The following is a 20289-nucleotide window of genomic DNA, read 5'->3' on the forward strand; positions in this document are numbered from 1 at the left end:
ACCGCAGAGATTGATGATCGAATAAAAGGTTGAGCAGACCTGCACATGTACAGACACAAGACAGAGATACAAGTTTCAGGTTGTCTTCTAAAATAGCAGAAAACCTTCCGACACGATCCTAGCCAACTCCAGAGTCACGCAGAGCCCCGATTGAGAGGTACCTCCCATCATATCTGTAGTCCCCTAGCTGAGAATGTACCAGGAAGCTGTACTAATGCTTACCAACCGGTCTGCTGTCTAATCCGCCTTGACACTCTTTTTCTGTGACTTGGCGGTGGACCAGCCCTTTTCTTCCCACATCTTGACGTTCTCTTCCATCTTCTTGTACGCCCAGGTGAATTTCGGGTCTGAAAATCGACAGTTAGTTGTATTCTACTTCCAGAGAAGACAAAGCGACTGGGATATGAAGCTTACAAAGGAACTGCCGCAGATCGTATCTGTTGTCCTCAGGAGAGTACTGCTCCGCATGGTAGCTTGGAGTCAAAACGGTCATCTTGTGTCTGTTGATCGAATAGTGATGGAAGAAGTGGCGTGTCTTCTCGTAGATCTCCCGAGGGCTAAAGTCATTGCCCCAGATGTGGAGCAATTTCTCATACATGGACCACGGACCAAGCTTCGAAACCTTCCGCAGGCGTCCGAAGACTGACAGCTCCTTGTACGTCATGCCCATGTCCGCTTCATCGGACTGAATGTAGGTAGACGTGGTGGGCTCCAGCTCGGCAGTCGGCGTGGCGTTGAGGAATGCCTCGAGGATAGGCAGGTCGAAGGCAGTGCTGGCATACTTCACGAACTTCTTAAGGTCGACCTTGGATATCGATCCAATGGGGTTCAACTATCGGATATGTCAGTTCTGAGAGGCCAAGGATCACTCATACGAAGTACTCACGTCTGCACTGCTGCAGTCATACTTCGTGAGGTAGCCACGAAGACTAGGGTTTACAGTCAGCTGTGACCGGATCGGTCGTATATTGACTAGCAAAATCATACCTCTCGTCCACATTCGCCGATCCAAGCTGACAAGGAGTTAGATCCAAGAATTCCACTAATTTCAGATGTGCAACTTACAACAAGGAGACCACCGGCTCCCGGACGCTGGCGAACAGTCGGAAGCATCTGCGCAAACAGATAGGCAATCACCATTCGAATACGAGCTTGGATGTTCTGCAGAGCCGCGTTCTCGGCGAACGTGCCACCATGGACAGCGAACCGGGGCTGGAAGTTGGTGACAGCAGTGAACAGGTTCGTCAGTGCGCTCACAACTGTGTCGATGTTCATGTCGATGTGGTATGACCCGATATCTGCAGCAAGGGCCTTCGCTCGTCCTCTCGTCTCCGCACTGGAGTGTTGCGAGCCCATGAAGGCAGTGTGGAAGATACAGCTGGGGCATGTTAGCAGCGTCAAATGGAAAGGAAATGTGAATACATACTGGCAGACCTCCTGGGCACTGGATGGAAGCCAGTCGGAATCTACGGGCTTAGCGCAGATCTTGCGGACATCCTGAATGACTTGCTGGTTTCCTTGCTCTATAGCCATCATCACCTGTCTGCACATAGAGAACACGATGACAGCAGTGGAGCAACTGTCAATTCCTCCACTGAGAGGGACAAAGAATCCGGCAGCACCGCTTCGGCGAAGATAGTCCCACAGCCAGCAGGCCGGACCCAAAGCGATCTCCTCCTCAGGGGTGTGGTATCTTGGCTCGATAGGATCAGACGGTCCGACACTGGGATCAATATCGCCTGACGGTTTAGACAGTCTCATGTCTACCTCTAGCCGGACATAGGGCTCCTGCTTGCTGGCTTGCAGGCCTCGACTGGGGGCGCTGCGGAAGGTTCGGACCTCTTCAAGATCAACTATAGCCGTTACAACCTCGACGTCGTTGAGAGAGAACTGAGAACCCTGGGCAACGAGATTGCCGTTCACTACAATCATTGCACAACCATCGTAGTATAGTCTGTCTCCGTCACAGCCTTGCTGGTTGGCGTAGAGATAGATACCCCCGGACTGGGAGAATAGTCAGTATCGCGTATCCTATTCAACTGTTACTCTAAGGTAAAATACCAGTTTCGTGGCTTGCGTAATCAGGTTTATACGGGTATCAAGCTTTCGCAGCTCGTGGTGGCTTCCGGACGAGTTGGAGATAATCTCGACGCCTACAGCATGTCAGAAAAGCAAATAAATTCTTCTACGCAATACGGCCTACCGTTAAGACTGTACGGGATGTGAGGACTACAAAATATCAGTAGATAGTTCAAACAGCCGTGACAGAAAAAAACATACCCGTTAGGAGTGAACAGCTCCTCGCAAGTCTCCAACCCAAGGCAGGTGTCCTTGGTGCTGATGACAGCATCACCAAACGGGACTGTGTACTGTCCGGTAATCTTTCCCACAATTGACTCGAGGTAGTAGTCCTCAACCTCTCGCACGCGCTGCCATGGCGTGACTGCTTCCGAATCAGCATTCGTGCAGGCCAAAAAAGATATCTCATAAAGGAGCAAGACATACAGTATCGCATTTCACGGTATTGTCCATCTGAGAGAAAGCTAATTGTCAGCGCGATCAATGTAAAAAGCAAGACCTCCATATATATCCAAAATGCACCCTCATACCGTTAGCCAACCACATCTTCGGCCGAATCAAGATAATCTTGCGGTTATAGAAGATCACACGGCAGTTGTAGCGGACATTGCGGTGGCGGACGGGCATGCCAACATCACACATAATATCCTGGCAATCGGGGTGGTCGATGATACGGGCCAGCATCTCCCACGAGTGCAGGAACGTGTCGCCCTCGAGGAAGTGGTCGAGGCAGCCATAGCCGGTGATCTCGAGCTCGGGACCGACACGCAGGGTCGCACCGGCCTCCTTGGCACGGCGGATACTCTCGATAATGCGTTCAGCATTGCCTTCGAAGTCAAGGGCCCACTGGTTGAGGGAGCTTTTTGTTTTGTAGAGTTGTATCAGCGATGTTGTTTCTCTTCGACAGACGCGGGGCAGAAGGTGGGGTCATTACCAGGTCGCGAGGGTGACGAGATGGCCCATTTTGGATGATGTCCGGTTGGAGATAAACCGGTGTCGAATCGATCACTTTCTGGCGGTCGATATAGAGTGAACCGGAGCTCAGATGGATATATTTGTGAGAGAATGTGGGAGCTGATATACCTTGGGAAGCTTTGTTAACAAATCGGAGAAGGGCGGAGCGCTGCAGGATTCCCCGCACTGCAGCCAAGAACGTCACGATCGGACGAGATCAATTGGATCTTCCTGATCAGGAACAAACAGCGGCGGGGCAACGTGCAGCAAGATCTGAGGATATATACAGACAACAGAAAGAAAGGACTCTTTTTGCTCTATCAAGCGGAGCGCCGGCAGGAAGAGCTGGAACAATCAGCATGACGTGTGTGGGGAATCCCGGCGCACGTGTTACCGGCCGCGACCGGTGTATCGACACTTTTACAGTGAGGATGGCGGTGTATCGTGGTATCGGGGTTACATGCGCAGGCGGCGTATCTGATCCTCGGGCATCGCATCGAGGAGCTGATTAATTCCCAGCGGGGAAACCAGAGAAACAGCCCGATGGCCCCGGGATGGCCCCCTCCCGCTTTTTCTGGTATCTTTTATATTCTCCAGTTTGATATAATATAGAACATTCTTTATCTCTTCTTCCTTATTTCCTATTTTCTATTCCCCCCCCCCGTGTATCTCAAGATCCTCACGCAATCTCCACTCTCCATCACCATGAGCACCCAGCCCCAAGTCCCCGCGCCAGCACATACGCAGCTGGAATCGATGCTTTCTCGCCGATTCGGCAAGGAGACCGTCAACTACTTCTCCAGTAAGCATTTCTTACTCCTACAATGACCAATATTCAATTTTTTCCTATTTTCCGCGACGCAATTCTAATATATGTACCCATATATGTGCCTAACTTGTATACTAATTCCATCCAGGCTCTCCCCTCAACCGCCTCTCCTTCCTCCGCACCGAACACCCCTTTCTCTCCCAGGCCCTCAAGCACCCCTCGACGCGCTTCGTGCTCCTGAACCAGCTGGCCCCGCTGACCCGGTCCCCCTCGGAGCTGGCCTACGCGCAGTACAAGGATGTCGAGAAGCTCGTGCCCGCGGACTTCTTCGACAGGTCCGAGGAGGAGATGATCCAGAACTACGACTCGCGGAAGACTCAGCCGCAGCTGATCTTCCTGGGGCTGGATGAGGAGAAGAAGGAAGGCGGGTTGACGTGGAAGATCTATTCGGGGACGCCGTATTTCGCGCTGGAAGTGACGCCGTCAAGGGGGTCCGCGGAGCAGCAGGCGCATGCGAAGGAGGTTGTGGAGATCATGGAGGGCAGGGGGCTTACGTTCTTACAGACGAGGATGGTCATGACGTTGCCGGCGGATGAAGGTGCGAAATATAATCCATATTCTGTATGGTTTGACGGAGGGTTTTGCTAATAATGTATGTTTGTTTATACAGCGGCCATCTACGCCCAAGCCCGCGCCCTGATGGACTGGAACACGCGCAACACGTTCTGCGGCACCTGCGGTCACACCACGCTCTCCGTGAACGCAGGAGCCAAGCGCGCCTGTCCGCCCCGGGACGCCGCCCTGCTCGAGAAAGGCCAATCCCCCGAGCGTCCGCCGTGCAGCACACGCACGACCATCTCCAACCTCTCCTTCCCCCGCACAGACCCGACCATCATCGTTGCCGTCCTCTCCTGCGACGGCAAACGCATCCTCCTGGGCCGGCAGAAGCGCTTCCCGCCGCACTGGTACTCGACGCTGGCCGGGTTCATCGAGCCCGCGGAATCCGTCGAGGACGCCGTCCGCCGCGAGGTCTGGGAGGAGGCCGGCGTGATCCTGTCGCGAGTGATCATCCACTCGTCGCAGCCGTGGCCGTACCCGGCGAACCTGATGATCGGGGCCATCGCGCAGGTCAGCGACCCCGCGCACGAGACGATCAGTCTGAAGCACGACCCGGAGCTGGAGGACGCGCGGTGGTTCGAGATCCCCGAGGTCGAGGAGGCGTTGCGGGTCGGGACGAGCTCGCTGGGCGAGGCGCCCGGGCCGCACTACAAGGAGGGCAACCTGAGGCTGCCGCCCCCGACGGCCATCGCGAACCAGCTCATCCAGGCGGCCATCAGCTCGGAGTACGTGGCGGGAGATAAGAGTTCGAAGATGTAGATGGGAAAGGGAAAGAGTCCTGGTGGATGAAGATCCTTCCCATTTCAACACCTTGCAATTTGTCGTATACCTCATATGCCCCTGCAACGCCACGTCCATTGACCCCCTTCTCGAGCAAGACAACCCATCCCGTCCTATCGAATCCCTAAACATCTCATCATCTTGACAGATCCAAATCTAACCATGCTGGGAAGGGGGACGATGAGGAGGCCGAAGTTTAATAACAGAACATGCCCGGGGAAGTGTACGTGCGTAATGAGTAAATGCCATAGACGGGTGTATTCGAATGCGAAGAGGTCAGGTAGCCTGTCTTTGGGATAGACCCTAGGATTGACTCGATTGTTTTAAACCCTCTAGCATAGACTCTTTCTCATCATCCACAGAATAATAGAATGCATCAAACGTTCCATTGAACGAACTCTGGATAGAAAAGATAACAACATGCCCGTAGAATTTGCAGATCCCCGTCCGGGATAACCAAAAAGAAAACTGCTAGAGAGACGGCTGAATGACATGACACCCAGCCCTCAAACAAAGAACAAAGAGCCGATCCTCAATGGTGTTCTATATACATGCCATGCCTCTAAGAGTAAAACAAATAAAACCACAAAGGGTAACCCTTTTCGCTTCGATTAGATAGAGTACATACAAGGGATATGCGTCGAAGCATACCCACATATCCCCATTGGCAGGGAGCAAGAGGATAAGCTCTGCTGCTATACCCGCTACGTGAGGCCCCGCTCATCTGGACAAACGGAGAGCGACGTGGCATCTGCTCCTAGAAAGACGGCCGGTATCCCAGGTTTATGCACTGCCATTTCACGAGAAGAGAGAGCAGTATGGAATATCCTTCCTGCTTCTCCTCTGGTGGAGCATGTTCACTTCGACAAGTCAAACCTCATTGTCAACGCACCCTGTGATCATGTGTACAGGTCATGAGCGAATTGTGGCCCTAGCTCCAAGTATATACCGACTAATCTGTCAGTATGAGGCCAGGACACCCACATGTGCTATGTCGAATTGTCCACTGGGGATAGACACCATCACCCTAGTGCTGAACAGCTTGTGATGGGGGGTGTGCACTATCGCCAGCCTCATGTTTCATCCTCTTTGTGTCTCTTTCAGCACTGTGAGCTACCGAAGCGCTAGCTTTCCGCTTCTCTTTCTCCTTCTGGTATTCCGCACGGCGAGCCTCCCTGTCCCTCTCCTTACGGAGGGCCTTGGACTCGAATTCGTGCCAGTCACCTTCGATATTCTCCAGCCTGTGAAGAGAGAATGTCAGCAGGGATGAAAACGAGATACAGAGGGGGAAAGATATGTGGTACTTACTCCACCGGTTGTTGAGGAGCCGGTTCTTCAGAGACGAAGTAAGGATGTTGGAGCACCTCCTCAGCTGTGGGTCGTTTCGCGGGATCGTAACGGAACATCTGTCCAACGAGGTCCAGGGCAGCAGGAGTCAAGACGTCACGGTATAAATCTTCAAATATCCTCTTTTTCCTTTCCGTGGGTCGCATCAACTCAAACCAGGGCATTTCGACGATATCTGGCCAGTCTGCCCGAGTGGGCGTGCCGAGACTATTGTACAGCTTGTCAAGCTGGCTGATCTCACCGCCTTCACCAGGAAAAACCGCTTTCTTTGTAAACATTTCCATATATACGCAAGCGGCACTCCAGACATCGACAGCCGGACCGTATCTTGTTTCACCAAGAAGCAGTTCCGGCGGTCGGTACCAGATGGTGATCACCCGATTTGTGTAGTCCAGCTGGCGACTCTTGGAGAAGAAACGAGCTAGACCAAAATCAGCAAACTTCAACAGCCCTTGGTTGCTGATGAGGATGTTGGCAGCTTTGATGTCACGGTGAAGGACACCCCGATGGTGGAGATAGTTGAGGCCTTCGAACATTTGCTTCGCGAGATTCTTCTTGTGGGCCGCAGTTAGGGTAAAGGTTGGGTGGTTAATCAGTCCTGTGAGATCATGCGAGAGATATTCAAAAACCATGAAACACTCATTCTTTTCGACCATGACCTCAAGAAGGCTGACAACATTGTGGTTTCGAAGGTGCTGGAGCAGTTTGATTTCGCGCACAGCCGTGACAGGGAATCCATCCTTTTCACCCTCCATACGAATCTTTTTCAATGCCACCTTGTTCTTTGTGTAGATGTGTATTGCCTTGAAGACCTTGCCGTAGGTGCCTGCACCGATGACGGATTCATTGCCAGGCTTTCGATAATACACGGAGTCCGAGTCTGCAAATTCTTCCGAGAGAGTCGGCCGCGGTTTTATCCGTGTCAGGATCTTCTTTTGCTTCTTGGGTGGCGGTTCAGGGGTGCGCTCGCGACGACGCTCGGATCGGAAATCTGGTCGCCGGTCATCTCGTCTCCTATCCTCGCGGTAATCAAAGCGACGATCGTCTCTTCGCGCATCTCGCGAGTCCCTTATATCCCGCGGAGTTCTGATGTCTCGGGGATCTCTTCGATCATCTCTATCACGATCGCGGATTCGATCCCGGTCTCGGTCCCGATCTCGTTCTCGGTCACGTTCACGGTCTCTCCGGTCAAGGCGTATATCGTGTCTAAATTTGGGAGGTGGTCCGCTAGACATTCTACTCCGGGGTGGTTCCACCGCTCGAGGGGGCGGCTCACGCACTTGCATCCGCTGCGCGAGGTCCGGAACAGGCTTCGGCACTGGAGCAGATGTTGTCTTGGCTTTGAAGGCAAAGCTGAATTTACCGCCTTCCTTTGCTGGGGTTGAAGATGTACTGGACTGTCGAGCAGGTGGTGGCATCTTCTTAGCATCCCCATTTTCTGAGTTTGGCTTCGACCCTTGATCTTCCACCTGTAGATCCTTGGACGGTCTGAAAGGATTGTCACTCTCATCCATATCGGGGGACATCCGTTCACTCGGTGGAGGCTGTACAAAGGGAGGTTGTGACGATTGCGCATGCGTCGTATGCGGGCTGTGTTGACCACCACGTCCTCGTGAGCCTGATGCCGTCCACTGGAGGTTGCTGAAGTGACCCCGGCCACGTTGTGGAGGTCCATTGTTATAGTTCTGAGGGCCGGGGCCAGAGAATCGTCGGTCACCTTGATTTTGATAGTTACCCCGGTAACTAGAGTGCCCTCCACGGTAAGGCGGTCCAGAGTATCCTTGTTGCATGTGGTTCGGGGGTCCACTGTATTCGCCCTGGTGAGTTTGATAATACTGGCCCTGCGGAGGACCCTGAGGACCGTAGTTGTTTTGACGATACGGGGGAGAATGGCCATGCATTTGTCTACCAAATGGAGTGAGTACAAGTTAGTCAATGGGAATCGACCCACCAGGTAACTTACCCATGCTGTGCGTGGTACGGAGGCTGCCCACCCCATCCTCCTCGACCACTTGAATATGGAGAGCCAGAAGGCGATCCATGATAGGAGCTGGTCGGAGTAACGTACTGTGGCGATGTTGAATATTGTCTCGTGTCAACGTGAGGTCGGGGAGGACGCGGACGTTGATTGCCGTGAACATCGGAAGCTCGCATGCCATGCATTGGAAAGGCTTCCCGGATGCGACTTTCGCCATCAATCGGTCCACCAGCACCATCTGCGTCGAAGCTGGGAATAGGTCGAAGAGGGGATGGCGGCCTCTCCGAATCGTCCACAATGGACTGGATGGGCCTTGTCGAATTCATGCTTCGATCTCTTCGAAGATCCCGGGATGGAGATACGGACGATCTTGAGTTCCTTGAATAAAACGTGTCACGGGACGAAGCACGATGATGGTAGTCCCTCCGACTACCACCGCTGCGGGATCGTTCACGAGATCTGTGCTTCCTCTCGTCTCGACGTAGCGGTGACCTGGAGCGACGGGACCGCGATTTACCGTAATCGTCTGATTCAAACGGGTCTTCGCGGGATATGGAGCCTCGACGTTCCCTTTCCTGACGCTCCTTCTCTCGATGGGGCGATCTCCGACGAGACGTAGCACGCACTGACAGATGCCTTCCCGAATGGCCCCTATCACGACTTTCCCTGCTTTTAGAACGGTGTCGACGATGATGGTGATGGTGAGAGCGAGGCGAAGGACTCCGAGTTCTTCTGCGCTTCAAAGGAGGTTGTGCAGCAGGCGAATCGTCTCGACGAGGAGGTCTGCCGGATCGTCTCTCTTCTGGTGGACGGCGTCGCTCAGAGTCTCGATCGGCTACTCGAGGGGACCGTATCGGGGACCGTAGCGGTGAAGGGGAGAACCTCCGAGCACCCGGCTTGCGTTCCTCCCTCGATGTAGGACGACCAGAAGCGGCCGAACCACGCCTACCCGCAATGCTGGGGGAAGAGTCACGGCGATGTCGAGGTGCTTCGCGGTCGGATGGGGGAGCACGGCGTTGCGGTGGCGGCGACCGTGGTCGACGATCCAATTCGCTCTCCTTCAGACGGTGACGGTGGTCTCTATCACGATCTCTGTCCCTCCCTCTATCACGGTCTGGGCCTCGAGCTCTATCTCTGTCCCGGTCTCTTTCTCGGTCTCCAGGGTCTTTGGCGGCTCTCCACTGATCTCTCAACAGCGGACTCCTGCGGGACCCAGCCATGTAATCTTCTTTACCTGCATCTGGCGTGACCTGGTGTGATGGAGGGATGGTGGAGATGAGGGGAGGCGTCCACTGGAAGACTGAAGGTTAGGTCGGGAATCTGTAGAGACCAAGGCAGGGCGAGTCTGGGTGGAGCCTCGTTCTCTCTGCGTCTGTCGGCGTGTCTGGCGTCGCTGCTCTTTCGGCGGGTTTAGCGCTGGGTGTGCGGAGGCGCGGTTTTTCCGGGGCCAAGAACCCTATCTTCTGCGAGAGGTAGAAGTGTTAAAAAGACCATTTCGATACAGCGTGCAAAGCGGAGTGGTTGGGGGTTACGCACCTCTTGTGGTCCCGTCTAGAGATACTAAGCTGTCCAAAAGAACAGAATTCTACTGGTGACGCTCCCTGTCCGAGGGGTTGGTCGGGGGCGGATGTTGCGATGGTCTAGGTGTGACTCTGCTCAAGAGACTGCAGGCGCTGTAAAAAAAATCACGGTAGGCCCGGCGGACCATTGGCGGACCTCTTTGCCGCGCGGACAGCTGAGCAGATCCTTCTTCGCCGCGGGTGCGGCTCTCTACGAATGCCTGTCGAATTCGACAGCAAAGACGAGTCAGCGGGCCAGTTGTTGCCGTCGCAGACGCACTTGGATCCTGGACATGGCCAGAATCCCATCATTCCCCAACGGATAATTGTAATCGATGCCCAGCCCGTGTCAACTGAAGACCAGATGGGCTCTTCTCACTCTCCAGAGTCTGCCAGCCGTGTACCTTTGCAGACGGTTCACAGACTCGCCTCGCACAATGCCCAGATCGTTAGGTGCAGCGCGATCTGTCAGTAGATCCTTCTCTTCAAGATTCACCCATAATCTCTTGTGTTTTCTGCTGTTTGTCCTTTGATGCAAGGCTCTGCCCGCCAACCAAGTCATCTCCGCCTCATGCATGGATCTATCTACGGAATGCGACAATAGCAAAAAGCGAAAGTCTGATAGTGACGAGAAACCACCAGCCGCGACAACGCCAGCAGTAGCGACACTAGAACGTTCGGTCGGCCTTGCTTCTCAACCCGACTTAAAACATCCTCCTTTCGATTTTTGTGGGTGCTCCGTTCACTGCCAGAGCGTCATGTTGCCCGGAATACCCAAATACAGGGAATCCAACAGAGGGGGGCAATTCCCCTGAGGCATAGGCAGGTGAGCGTGACGAATCGACTCCGCCAGGTGCTTCTGCAACTCCTGGAGTATAGGCGGTGCTAGAGTCGATCCGATTCAACAGACATCCGTCGGTTCGGACGAGAAATCGGAGGGTGGCACGACCGCTGTAGCAATTGAGCTGACGTAATCGATGGGTTTACTGCTGGTAATCATATCTCCAACAGGCATTAAATGCTGCTGGAAACACATAGCATAGGTACCGTAGAGAATGGTGATTGAAACCCCATAGCAGCACCACAATGTCCACAATGGTCATTCTGTCGACCAACTTGTGGAAGACATGCGCAGCAGACCCCACCCCATGACTATCCAGAACTCAGAGTACTCTGGTTAAGAGGTCAGGCGTAGACGTACCCATTGCGAAACTTGTTAAGGCTGCCTGTGACGAGGGGCAGATTGCTGCTCCACCACTATTAAACCGAAGTGCGTTGACGGACACATGGCGGCTACATAGTCATATCCTCCACTATTCATATCACACAGCACTTCATCCCTGAGGGAATAAGCCCTGGTGAGAGTTGTTCTCGAGGGTTTGAGTCGGGTCATGGCGTCAACAAGGCTGTCGCGGTGAGGTGCGGGTAAGTGGGAAGGTTAGGTGAGACCTGGTCAGGTTGGAGCAACCCATCGCCTCCGTCGCAACAGGGCCTTAGAGCCACCATCAAGTTCCAGCACATGATCTAGTTAGAAGAGCCGAGAGGAGGACAAGGTCGATAGATTTCTCCATCTCGATCTAAGAGCGTAGAGGACAAGTGGACAGGGAGGGGAGATGAGCAGGTTGCATTGAGGTCAGGTTGAGGTTCGAAGTTGGTCCAGCTTGTGGTGGCTGCAAACACCAGCAGCGCTGCCCAGAGACACTCTCGGGGACTTCAGACTCACCGCCCGACCGCGGGGAGCAGTGAAGTACCATGAGCCCGCCACGTGATGTCCCGCCTAGTTTTCACCCGCGGGCACTGGGCGAAGAGTACCTGACCGGTGGACCTGGAAGACGTGGAAAATGCCGATGGCCAGTCCTCACGAAAACTGCTGGGGTTCCTAGGAACAGTAGAAGTGACCTGCTTCCAAACTCTACGGAGTGCCCAATCTACACGTCATATCTGCAGGTATATACATCGCAGGGTAGGTAGCGCTGAGAAATTCAATCACCACAAGTTGCCTTCAATTATAAAAATGTTGGTAATAGTTACCATGCGGGTAGACAAGTACTGTGTACGTCTGGCATAACGTGAAGTGCCTCATTGATATCATTGAATGAAAACGTGGTCCGCAATAACTTCTTCTATTTTTCCATGACTTAAGATACAAGACGACTACTATCTCTAAAGCTATGATTCCTCGCACGGCGCCATCCAGTTCTTTCCCATTGCCTCCAATCTATAGTTCTTCCTCTCTAATGAGATAGTCTAATAATAGTAACAAGCATGGAGTCAAAGCATAGTAGATAAGTAAGTGTTTAATACAATGTCCGGTTCAACCCCGTTCTCACAGCTCGTTCAATACCACATCTCCGTCCTCAGTTTGTTCGATGCCGAAGCTCTTCCATTCTGCCCTTGCGAGTTCGATATCTTGATCTCCCAGCAGATCCCTCATAAAACCTGCATGTGTGACGATGACTACATCCCGTCTCTCTTCATCTTCCATGTTGTCTATCTGCTCTTGAAGACGGTGACGAAATCTTGACGCCCTGGCATCGATTTCCTTTTCATCTATAGAGTAGGCCCCTTCCTTTAGCGGCCAATCTGCGGGCAGGTTGGAGAAATCCAGTTTTGGAAACAGTGATTCAAGAAAGTGTTTGTCGGAGCCTATGTCGCAGGGGAGGGCGCTCCGTTCTTGAACATCCGGCTCTATCAGCAGTTTTGCGCCCTTGACGACTCCGCTTCCTGAGCCTCTGTCGAAATAGTGCAGATCAAGAATATTGGGGAACGCATGCAGGGTGGTCTCGATCGCTCGACGAAGTGGGGACGTGAAAACCAGCCCGACGTTTTGCGAACGTGGAAAGGCGCGGCAGATATCTCTGGCCTGCTGTTTACCGCCCTGAGTTAATTCGGGGTCCCGACAGGAATAGTCATTGTTGACATTATGCACTGCTTCAGCATGTCTGACCAGGTGGACTTGCGGTTCCGCCATGTTCGCCAGCAAAATGTCCTTTATGTCGACTTGCTTGTGTCTGGAAACAATATGCGATCAGGCAGTTTACCTCCCGCATCGGTGCTATCACATCATTGCGTCATTGGCTTCAGTAACCCGTCAGTCTCGGGCCTCCTGCCGCCTCCACAGCCTGACCAGTAAATTGCAGCAACCTATCTCCTAATAATACCACTGCAAAGATTTAAATAAACCCCAAGGAATGATTATTGGATAAACCTAGTCTTGACAGATGGTCACCTCGTCGATCAGCCTTTCTCGGATCAGCATCCCGAAGCAAACAACATTGCAGCACATGGACCCGGTCTGGATCAAGCGGCCGGGAATGATCGTCATTGGGAATATTGCCGCGCCCAGACACCCTCATCTCACCGAAGTCTTAACGGCCTTAGCATGTCCAAGAGCCCTAGACTCGTACGTCAGCCCAAGATGTCTCGCCGCCTCCGCGCCGGCGCCAAGACCTTGGCTTTCCGCTTTTCTGCCAAGAGGCTTGGCTCCCCTGGCCCGATGCCGGCACACGTGTTTCGCTGATTGGGTGTGGTGCGCCTTGCGTGCAGCACGCGACCGCTTAGCCCTTTTGAGCGAGATCTCGCCTGGGCCTCTGTGGGCGCGATATATCAGGCCGCTGTCGCGCAGGGGAGCTCGGATTATCACCTCCTTCTCGAGCTCCTTCAAGTCGTAGACACCGGTCAATCGTAGCTCAACCATGCCTCTCGCGGCTTTCCTCGACGCCTGGAGAGGCCGCAACCAGGACGAGCGGGGGGCATACCAGGCGAACAACGACAAGCTATTGCGCCGTGTTCAAGATGTGTTCAGCCGCACTTGGGACCTGGGCTTCACTGCCTTTGGCGGGCCTCCCGTGCACTTCCAAATCCTCCATCGAAGATTTGTCGAGAGTCCTAGAAAGACACCATGGCTCGATGAGCAGACTGTGAGGAACCCTTTCAATGGCTGACCGTGAGGGCGGGAAATGATACTAACCCGTTTGTTAGTATCAAGAACTTTTCGCAGTATGCCAGGCATTGCCCGGCCCTGGTAGTACGAAGATGACGTTCTGTATCGCCCTCATCCATGCCGGTTTTCTGCCAGCTCTCTTTGTCTTTGCCATGTGGTGGTAGGTACAGCATGTCTCATGTGCAGGCCTCCGCTAATGTGTCAATCGCAGCCTTCCTGGTGCCATTGGCATGTACGCGCTCTCCCTCGGTGTCGAACGGATACAGGAGCAGCTTCCTGATATAGTGTACGCCCTTCTCTCCGGTCTCAACTCCTCGACCGTTGGAATCATTGCTCTGGCAGCTGTTCAGGTATGCCTTTCTCTCCGTCCGCAGGTAGTTGCACCGAACTGACCCCAAGAAGTTGGCGGAGAAAGCGATCAAAGATCCCATTACGCGTATCATTGTCATCCTTAGTGGTTGTGCTGGTCTCTGCTATAACGCCTTGTGGTATTTCCCTGTGCTCATGGTGATTGGCGGTATAACAACTGTCGTCTGGGACCTCTTCCTTCGTCAGAAGATTGGCAAGTTGAGGGCGAAACTTCAACGGAAACAGGAAAACCCTCAGCGGGCGGAGGAAGAGAACCATGAACAGCCAAGTGTTCCACTGCCGGATACACGTTCTGCTGCTGAAAGAGCGCAAAAGGAAGGCCTTACTGCTCGAAACTCTCGGAGTTCTGCGACCACTCCTGCCGAGAATAGTTCGGAGAGTAATACTGAGGAACGAAGGGAGAGTAGGGCACTAAGCATGGATACCCACTCTCATGCAATCCCAGTGAAAGTGGGCATTGCAATCATTGTTGGCTTCTTTGGTAATATCTCTTTTCCTTTCGTTTTGGGACCCACTAAGCTCACACCGTTTTAGCGTCATTCATAGCCATCCTTGTGGCTCGTGGTGTCGTGGATTACCCGCCCCGGGAGTTGAACCTCTTTGCAAGCATGTACCTTGCAGGCACCGTCATTTTCGGTGGTGGTCCGGTCGTTATCCCCCTGCTCCGCGAATATGTGGTCGAACCAGGATGGGTATCTCCTCGAGACTTCCTCATCGGCCTAGCGATCATCCAGGCCTTCCCCGGTCCCAACTTCAACTTCGCAGTCTACCTGGGCGCTCTGGCTCTTGCCTCGACCTCTCAACCCACAATCGTGGGTGCCATCCTCGGATTTATCGGAATCTTTTTCCCCGGTATCGCTCTTGCTGTTGGTTTCCAGAGCATCTGGGGTGCGATCAGGACGAAGCCCTTCGTTGTCAGCCTCCTGAGAGGAGTAAATGCAGCAGCGGTGGGACTGGTTTTCACCGCTGTCTACAGACTGTGGGAGATTGGATATCTGAGTTCCACTGCGAGCCGCGGTCAGAGTCTGGGAAAGGAGCCATTCTGGCTCGTCATTGCGGCCGTGACCTATGCGGAGAATGCGTGGTTTGGAGTACCACCTGCGGCTGCCATCATCTTCGGTGGTATTCTGGGTCTGTGCTGGTATGGGGCAGTGGGGCGATGAATAGCGCCTGGCTTACGCGCTAGAAGCGCCCAAACTTGGATGCTCGTTTACTACTTCTCTTGAACGCCTTCTCAGTCCCTTCTACACGCTCTTTGTGCGGGATCTTGCAGCAAAAACGACCCTAAACCTCTGTCGACAGGCGTGGTGACGAATGGTCAACCCCCTCAACGAAAACCAGGAATGAGACCTCTTAGCGCAGGTCTTTACGCTCGACAACACAGAGTAGAGAGCCTGCAGTCCAACAAAGATGCGTCTGTACATTTGTATGTACGGTATACACGGCGACATACATAAAAAGTAGTGCTGGTGCACTCATTTGAGATACAAGAGTCTTTACAGCCATCTGATATATAATAAATTATTATGGGCTTTGCATGGCCCCTTACAGTGTCTTGGTTAATCTCGTGTATTTCCTCTGTATTGGGTTTCCAAATAGGGGTATCATTTGGCTATCCAGGTACTGCACATTTTGATTAAGATCAAAAAAGATTTTTTTATTTATTTATTTATTTTAACCAAATTGCGAGTATCCAGACCATATTTCTTTGGAAACCCTTCATAAACCCATAAAAGTATGGTTGTGCTATGCTCTCAGCCGTCAAGTATTAACATTCGAATCTGAGGTAGGTACTGTACACAAATGTGCGGGACTTTAGAAACTGCCAAATGCACATATCACGATACTTTTCCACCCTGTTCGTCAAAGCACGGCGAATCCAGCTGATCGCTATTAATGTGCCTAGAGAACCATTGAATGCCAAGTTCAGTGTGCTTTCTTTATCACCCCGTCGGTTCATCGTCAAATTCTTTGTCGGAAATCCTTATCCCCCCCCATTAGAGCACAAGAAGACACCACCTTACTCGTGGCTCGCCCAGGAATCATCTATTCCTGAGCTACCTGGATTTCCTGCAACCGCTCCAATACGTCCTGTATCCCCTCATCCTCGTTCTCTTGTTCATGTCGATCATCAACATCCATCGTATTTGGGTTGACATATCCCCAGAGGAACATATCAAGATACTTATCCTGCATATTCAGCTGGCGCCGCACAGTCTCCTTCAGGATGAGCTCGTCCGGCCTCTGCAGTCGGACCCTACTCCCCGTCTTCCCGTACCCTTCGTACTGAAGAGCCCCAACATCATGCGGCGCGACGCCGAAGATATGATTATTCACCTCGTGAGGCAGAGGCCGGTACCGCCAGCGCACATACGCCCGGAGCGTCTCGAAATGCGTCTGCAGCGCAGTCCGCTTCAGGATCTTCCACAGCAGCGTGAAGCTCGGCTGCGCGAGGACCAGGCGACGCATGCCGTCGCGACCGCCCCCCGTGATCGGGTCCGTGAACCGCATGTCGAGCTTGACGAAGAAGAGCGTCGCGAAGAAGAGGTCTGCGTCTGACCAGAGTTCCGGGTTCTGGATCGTCCCGATCCGTCGGCTGTTGTCGGGGATGTCCATCAGGAACCAGAGCTTCTTGATCGCGAGCGCGCAGTTCGGTGGGACCCCGACCCCTTCTTCATGCAGCATGTTCATGATCTCTTTTACCATTCGTTCGCGATAGAGGATCATGATCAGCCAGCGGAATGAGGGGACGGTGCGGTTCTCGCCGTTTTGGGCGCGCGCGGTGTTCGGGTGAGGATTGTGAGCTGGGTCGACGATGCAGAGTTTCTGGTAGCATTTGAAGGGGAAGATCTGCGCGGAGTCTGGGGCTTTCTGAGTTGCCTGCGTGAGGATCACAGTTGTGAAGCGGGTGTTGATGATGCTGTGGAAGTCCCGTGAGATGGCGTACAGGCTTATGAGTTCCCTAACACGGAGGTGTTTCGCGACGATGAATACTAGCTCTGGATGTTTTATGATGGCGTTGAAGATGTTGAAGCTTGAAGCCGATGGTCCTACTGCGACTTGCAAGGCTTGTCCAGCATAGTTTGAGAGTCGAGGACGCTTCCGATTGAGAACCAATGTTGCAGTTGGGAGATTGGACCTGATTTGAGGGTTGACTGCACGATGTAGCAGTTCAACCGGGGGTACTAGTCGCGGAGGCTGTGAAGGCCTTGGATGATTCTCTCGATCAGATCCCTCGCGGCTGTCTCGCTGGACTTGTCTCCTACTTTGAGCAGGTGTTGCTGGGCCACGAGCTGTATGGAGTGTCTCAACGATCTGTACATCTGGATCTTCCTCTTCTTTTATTGTTGCAACAGCATCTTGATTCTGTATCTGGGCTCTAGGAAGGGCTTGCAATGACGTCTGGATATTGCGGTCCGTTGTATTAGCAGGTCCCAACCCCGGATTAGGAGGATTATGAGCTGACTGATTCGTTCCTTCGACGCCTGCCACATGAGAAGTATGGATCAACTGCGTCAACGATGCTGGCAACGGGGGAACGACACCCCTAAACTGCGCCGGCGGTATATGCGGAACAAAAACGCCCTCGTCGGTTATCTGCACCATTGGCGGCGTTCGCGGTCTATTGCCGACGTTTGCGTTTCCCGCCTGAGAAGGTTGACCTGTTTGGCCAAGTCTCTGTCCATTTATCATGACAATCTGGTCAGGTGCAATGCCTGCGAGGCGCTGCTGACGGATGAGGTATGCCTGCAGCGCAGGGTCTGGGCAGAGATCGTAACGTCTTCTGCCAGCATTTGCAGGTCGTTGTGCACCAGCGGCACCTAGAAATGGGGTTGATGTACCGGATGTCGAGGCCACTGGAGCTGGGGATGAACGGGTCAGGACCTGGTCTGCCTCTTGAAGCGCGTTCGACATGACTAGGCCTTCGCGGTTAGTTTTTTCGACCTTTACGCTAGTTTCCCGCTCGCTGTCTGTGATAGTCTCCACGTGCTTCTCATCTTGGGGAGTAGGTGTATCGAATGGGTTGTCCTCTTCTTTGGGCATCGTGATGTATGGTCAAGAAAATAGCCTCGAAAGCGTTCTGGTAAGTTGTCAGTTAATCCTTGATATGAGTGTGGTATCTTCTGAAGGAATAATACGCGAGCCTTGAGCTATTTGGATATTCGACAAGTGACGTATGAGGAGCTTGATTTCAGCCCTGTTTAAGAGCACTGGCAGGAGGTTGGTTAAGATTAGCAGATAAAGGTACTGATGCAGTGAAGCAACGCGTCCGTTAAATGGATGTAATTCACCTCGAATACTCTCCGTCGCGTTAACCGCGATCTAGCTAGAAACAAGGAATATACCCACAATCAAGATATTATGCGGACTCGTCTTTCGAAGCGCGTAATAGTTCGTATTTCGTATGATAGAGATGTAAAATGCACGGTTGCCGTAGTATCCTTATCCCTCGGTGCGTAACTGATCATAAAAAGGTAGAAAGTTTATCCAGATGTAAAGATGAAGAGTGCAATGTTAATGTAAAGAACGTATTCATCTTGTCTCTTAAACATGTAGATGTTGTGATGTCGAGGCATGTTTTCCTTCACTTCAGTAGCGGCACGGCACCCTCCAGGTAATTGCCTAGGTACCCAGCCAGCAAGGAGCAACAATACTAAGACCAGGAGTCCCCAAGTTGGAGAACAATATCCCCACATGTAAGAAAAATGTACTGACTCATGGTATTCACCGGCCTAGGCCTAGCTCTACATGTGGTTCGCGTCTGGGAAGGGAGATGAATGTGTTATCAGAGCATGAGCTTTTCAGTCTGTGTCTGCTATGGCTACCTAACACAGTGCAGAGTAAACAGAGGAGAAATAACGTCATTTCGCCCATACCCGCAACGTATAGTAAGAATGAGATCTAGAGCCTCTATATCGAGAAATTAACCGGCATGGTAACGGCACTTATGGCCCAGCTCACCATCACTATCACTTTCTGCCTGGACTGCCTCCGTTACCTCTTGTTGTATTAGGAATATTATAGTAACAGCAATATTGGAAAACACGGCACGGTGCATACATACAAGCCTGGTCGCTGTGTACCGTAGGTAGAGCTCTATGGCACCCAATTAGGTAAGATTAACGGTTCGTTTCCCATAAAAAATGTCAAGGGAAGGCCGACCTAAGTGTGTGATGATCTACAGCTAGTACAACTTCTAAGGGTCTCATCGAAAAGAATTACAAGATTCAAGCTAGGTTGAGGATGGGAAGCTCTTCTGAGGCTGGGGGTTGCAGCTGTAACCTACATACTGTACGGCTTCGATAAGGAATAATTCGGTCAGTTTAGGCAGTAGTAGTCCGATTATTTAAAACGAGCTTCGAAAATTTTCCTGTAATTCAATAGGTCAGTAAGATGAAGTTACTCCAGGGGCAGAGGTGAGATCTTCCTCCCTGTCGATTTTCCCCCACCGGGAAAGCTTTCCGGGAAAAAAGCAAACAAACAAAGAAAGAGAACAACACACACCTCCGTTACCCCCTGTTCTATCTCCCTGATATTGCCTTGGCAAAAGGCTTAACTTGAGTACACATGCAGGACGCTATAAATCAATAGTGCCGGCAGGCTGTATGTAGCTCCAAGACTCTTTCTTTATTGAAAATCATAGGCGCCTCAGATGTCCCATTCCACGACATGGATCCCCTCAACCTCTTTATCATTGCTTTTTTCCTTTTGGCGTATGTACCTACTACATTGCACTGTGAATCTTAGCCACATCTACAAATCGATCTCCCTTTGTTGATACTGCGAGGAGCTGCATCTCGCTCTGTACAGTATATCGACATGGCTAGCTCCTGGAATTATTATTGAAGACCGAAGTACTGTACAGTAACTAGTGGAAGTGGCATGTCAGAAT

General features: G+C 52.4%; 7 protein-coding genes across 7 annotated transcripts; 3 read left to right on the forward strand and 4 right to left on the reverse strand.

The window, feature by feature from the left end:
- Window positions 1-237: 237 nt before the first annotated feature.
- VTN00DRAFT_6414 (uncharacterized protein) lies at window positions 238-3042 on the reverse strand (the record flags this gene model as incomplete). Its single annotated transcript, XM_069433048.1, has 12 exons — window positions 238-347; window positions 415-832; window positions 887-929; window positions 988-1013; window positions 1066-1378; window positions 1427-2004; window positions 2062-2153; window positions 2204-2229; window positions 2281-2443; window positions 2506-2532; window positions 2610-2938; window positions 3014-3042. 12 exons carry the CDS (start codon window positions 3040-3042, stop codon window positions 238-240), a joined length of 2154 nt encoding a protein of 717 aa, XP_069288846.1.
- Window positions 3043-3738: 696 nt separating this feature from the next.
- On the forward strand, window positions 3739-5179 carry VTN00DRAFT_6415 (uncharacterized protein; the record flags this gene model as incomplete). Its single annotated transcript, XM_069433049.1, has 3 exons — window positions 3739-3835; window positions 3951-4400; window positions 4473-5179. The coding sequence occupies 3 exons, from the start codon at window positions 3739-3741 to the stop codon at window positions 5177-5179; spliced, it is 1254 nt and encodes a 417-aa protein (XP_069288847.1).
- Window positions 5180-6227: 1048 nt separating this feature from the next.
- On the reverse strand, window positions 6228-9745 carry VTN00DRAFT_6416 (uncharacterized protein; the record flags this gene model as incomplete). Its single annotated transcript, XM_069433050.1, has 3 exons — window positions 6228-6441; window positions 6509-8452; window positions 8511-9745. The coding sequence occupies 3 exons, from the start codon at window positions 9743-9745 to the stop codon at window positions 6228-6230; spliced, it is 3393 nt and encodes a 1130-aa protein (XP_069288848.1).
- Window positions 9746-12410: 2665 nt separating this feature from the next.
- Window positions 12411-13055, reverse strand: VTN00DRAFT_6417 (uncharacterized protein; the record flags this gene model as incomplete). The annotated part of the gene is made up of 1 exon (XM_069433051.1): window positions 12411-13055. One exon carries the CDS (start codon window positions 13053-13055, stop codon window positions 12411-12413), a length of 645 nt encoding a protein of 214 aa, XP_069288849.1.
- A 250-nt stretch (window positions 13056-13305) lies between these two features.
- VTN00DRAFT_6418 (uncharacterized protein) lies at window positions 13306-13755 on the forward strand (the record flags this gene model as incomplete). Its single annotated transcript, XM_069433052.1, has 1 exon — window positions 13306-13755. One exon carries the CDS (start codon window positions 13306-13308, stop codon window positions 13753-13755), a length of 450 nt encoding a protein of 149 aa, XP_069288850.1.
- Window positions 13756-13779: 24 nt separating this feature from the next.
- VTN00DRAFT_6419 (uncharacterized protein) lies at window positions 13780-15559 on the forward strand (the record flags this gene model as incomplete). The annotated part of the gene is made up of 5 exons (XM_069433053.1): window positions 13780-14004; window positions 14066-14187; window positions 14239-14377; window positions 14430-14877; window positions 14931-15559. The coding sequence occupies 5 exons, from the start codon at window positions 13780-13782 to the stop codon at window positions 15557-15559; spliced, it is 1563 nt and encodes a 520-aa protein (XP_069288851.1).
- An 883-nt stretch (window positions 15560-16442) lies between these two features.
- Window positions 16443-18440, reverse strand: VTN00DRAFT_6420 (uncharacterized protein; the record flags this gene model as incomplete). The annotated part of the gene is made up of 1 exon (XM_069433055.1): window positions 16443-18440. One exon carries the CDS (start codon window positions 18438-18440, stop codon window positions 16443-16445), a length of 1998 nt encoding a protein of 665 aa, XP_069288852.1.
- Between the last annotated feature and the right edge of the window lie 1849 nt (window positions 18441-20289).

Source organism: Thermoascus crustaceus (assembly GCF_041956765.1).
Source record: "Thermoascus crustaceus strain CBS 181.67 unplaced genomic scaffold VTN00scaffold_3, whole genome shotgun sequence".
Classification (NCBI taxonomy): Eukaryota; Fungi; Ascomycota; class Eurotiomycetes; order Eurotiales; family Thermoascaceae; genus Thermoascus; species Thermoascus crustaceus.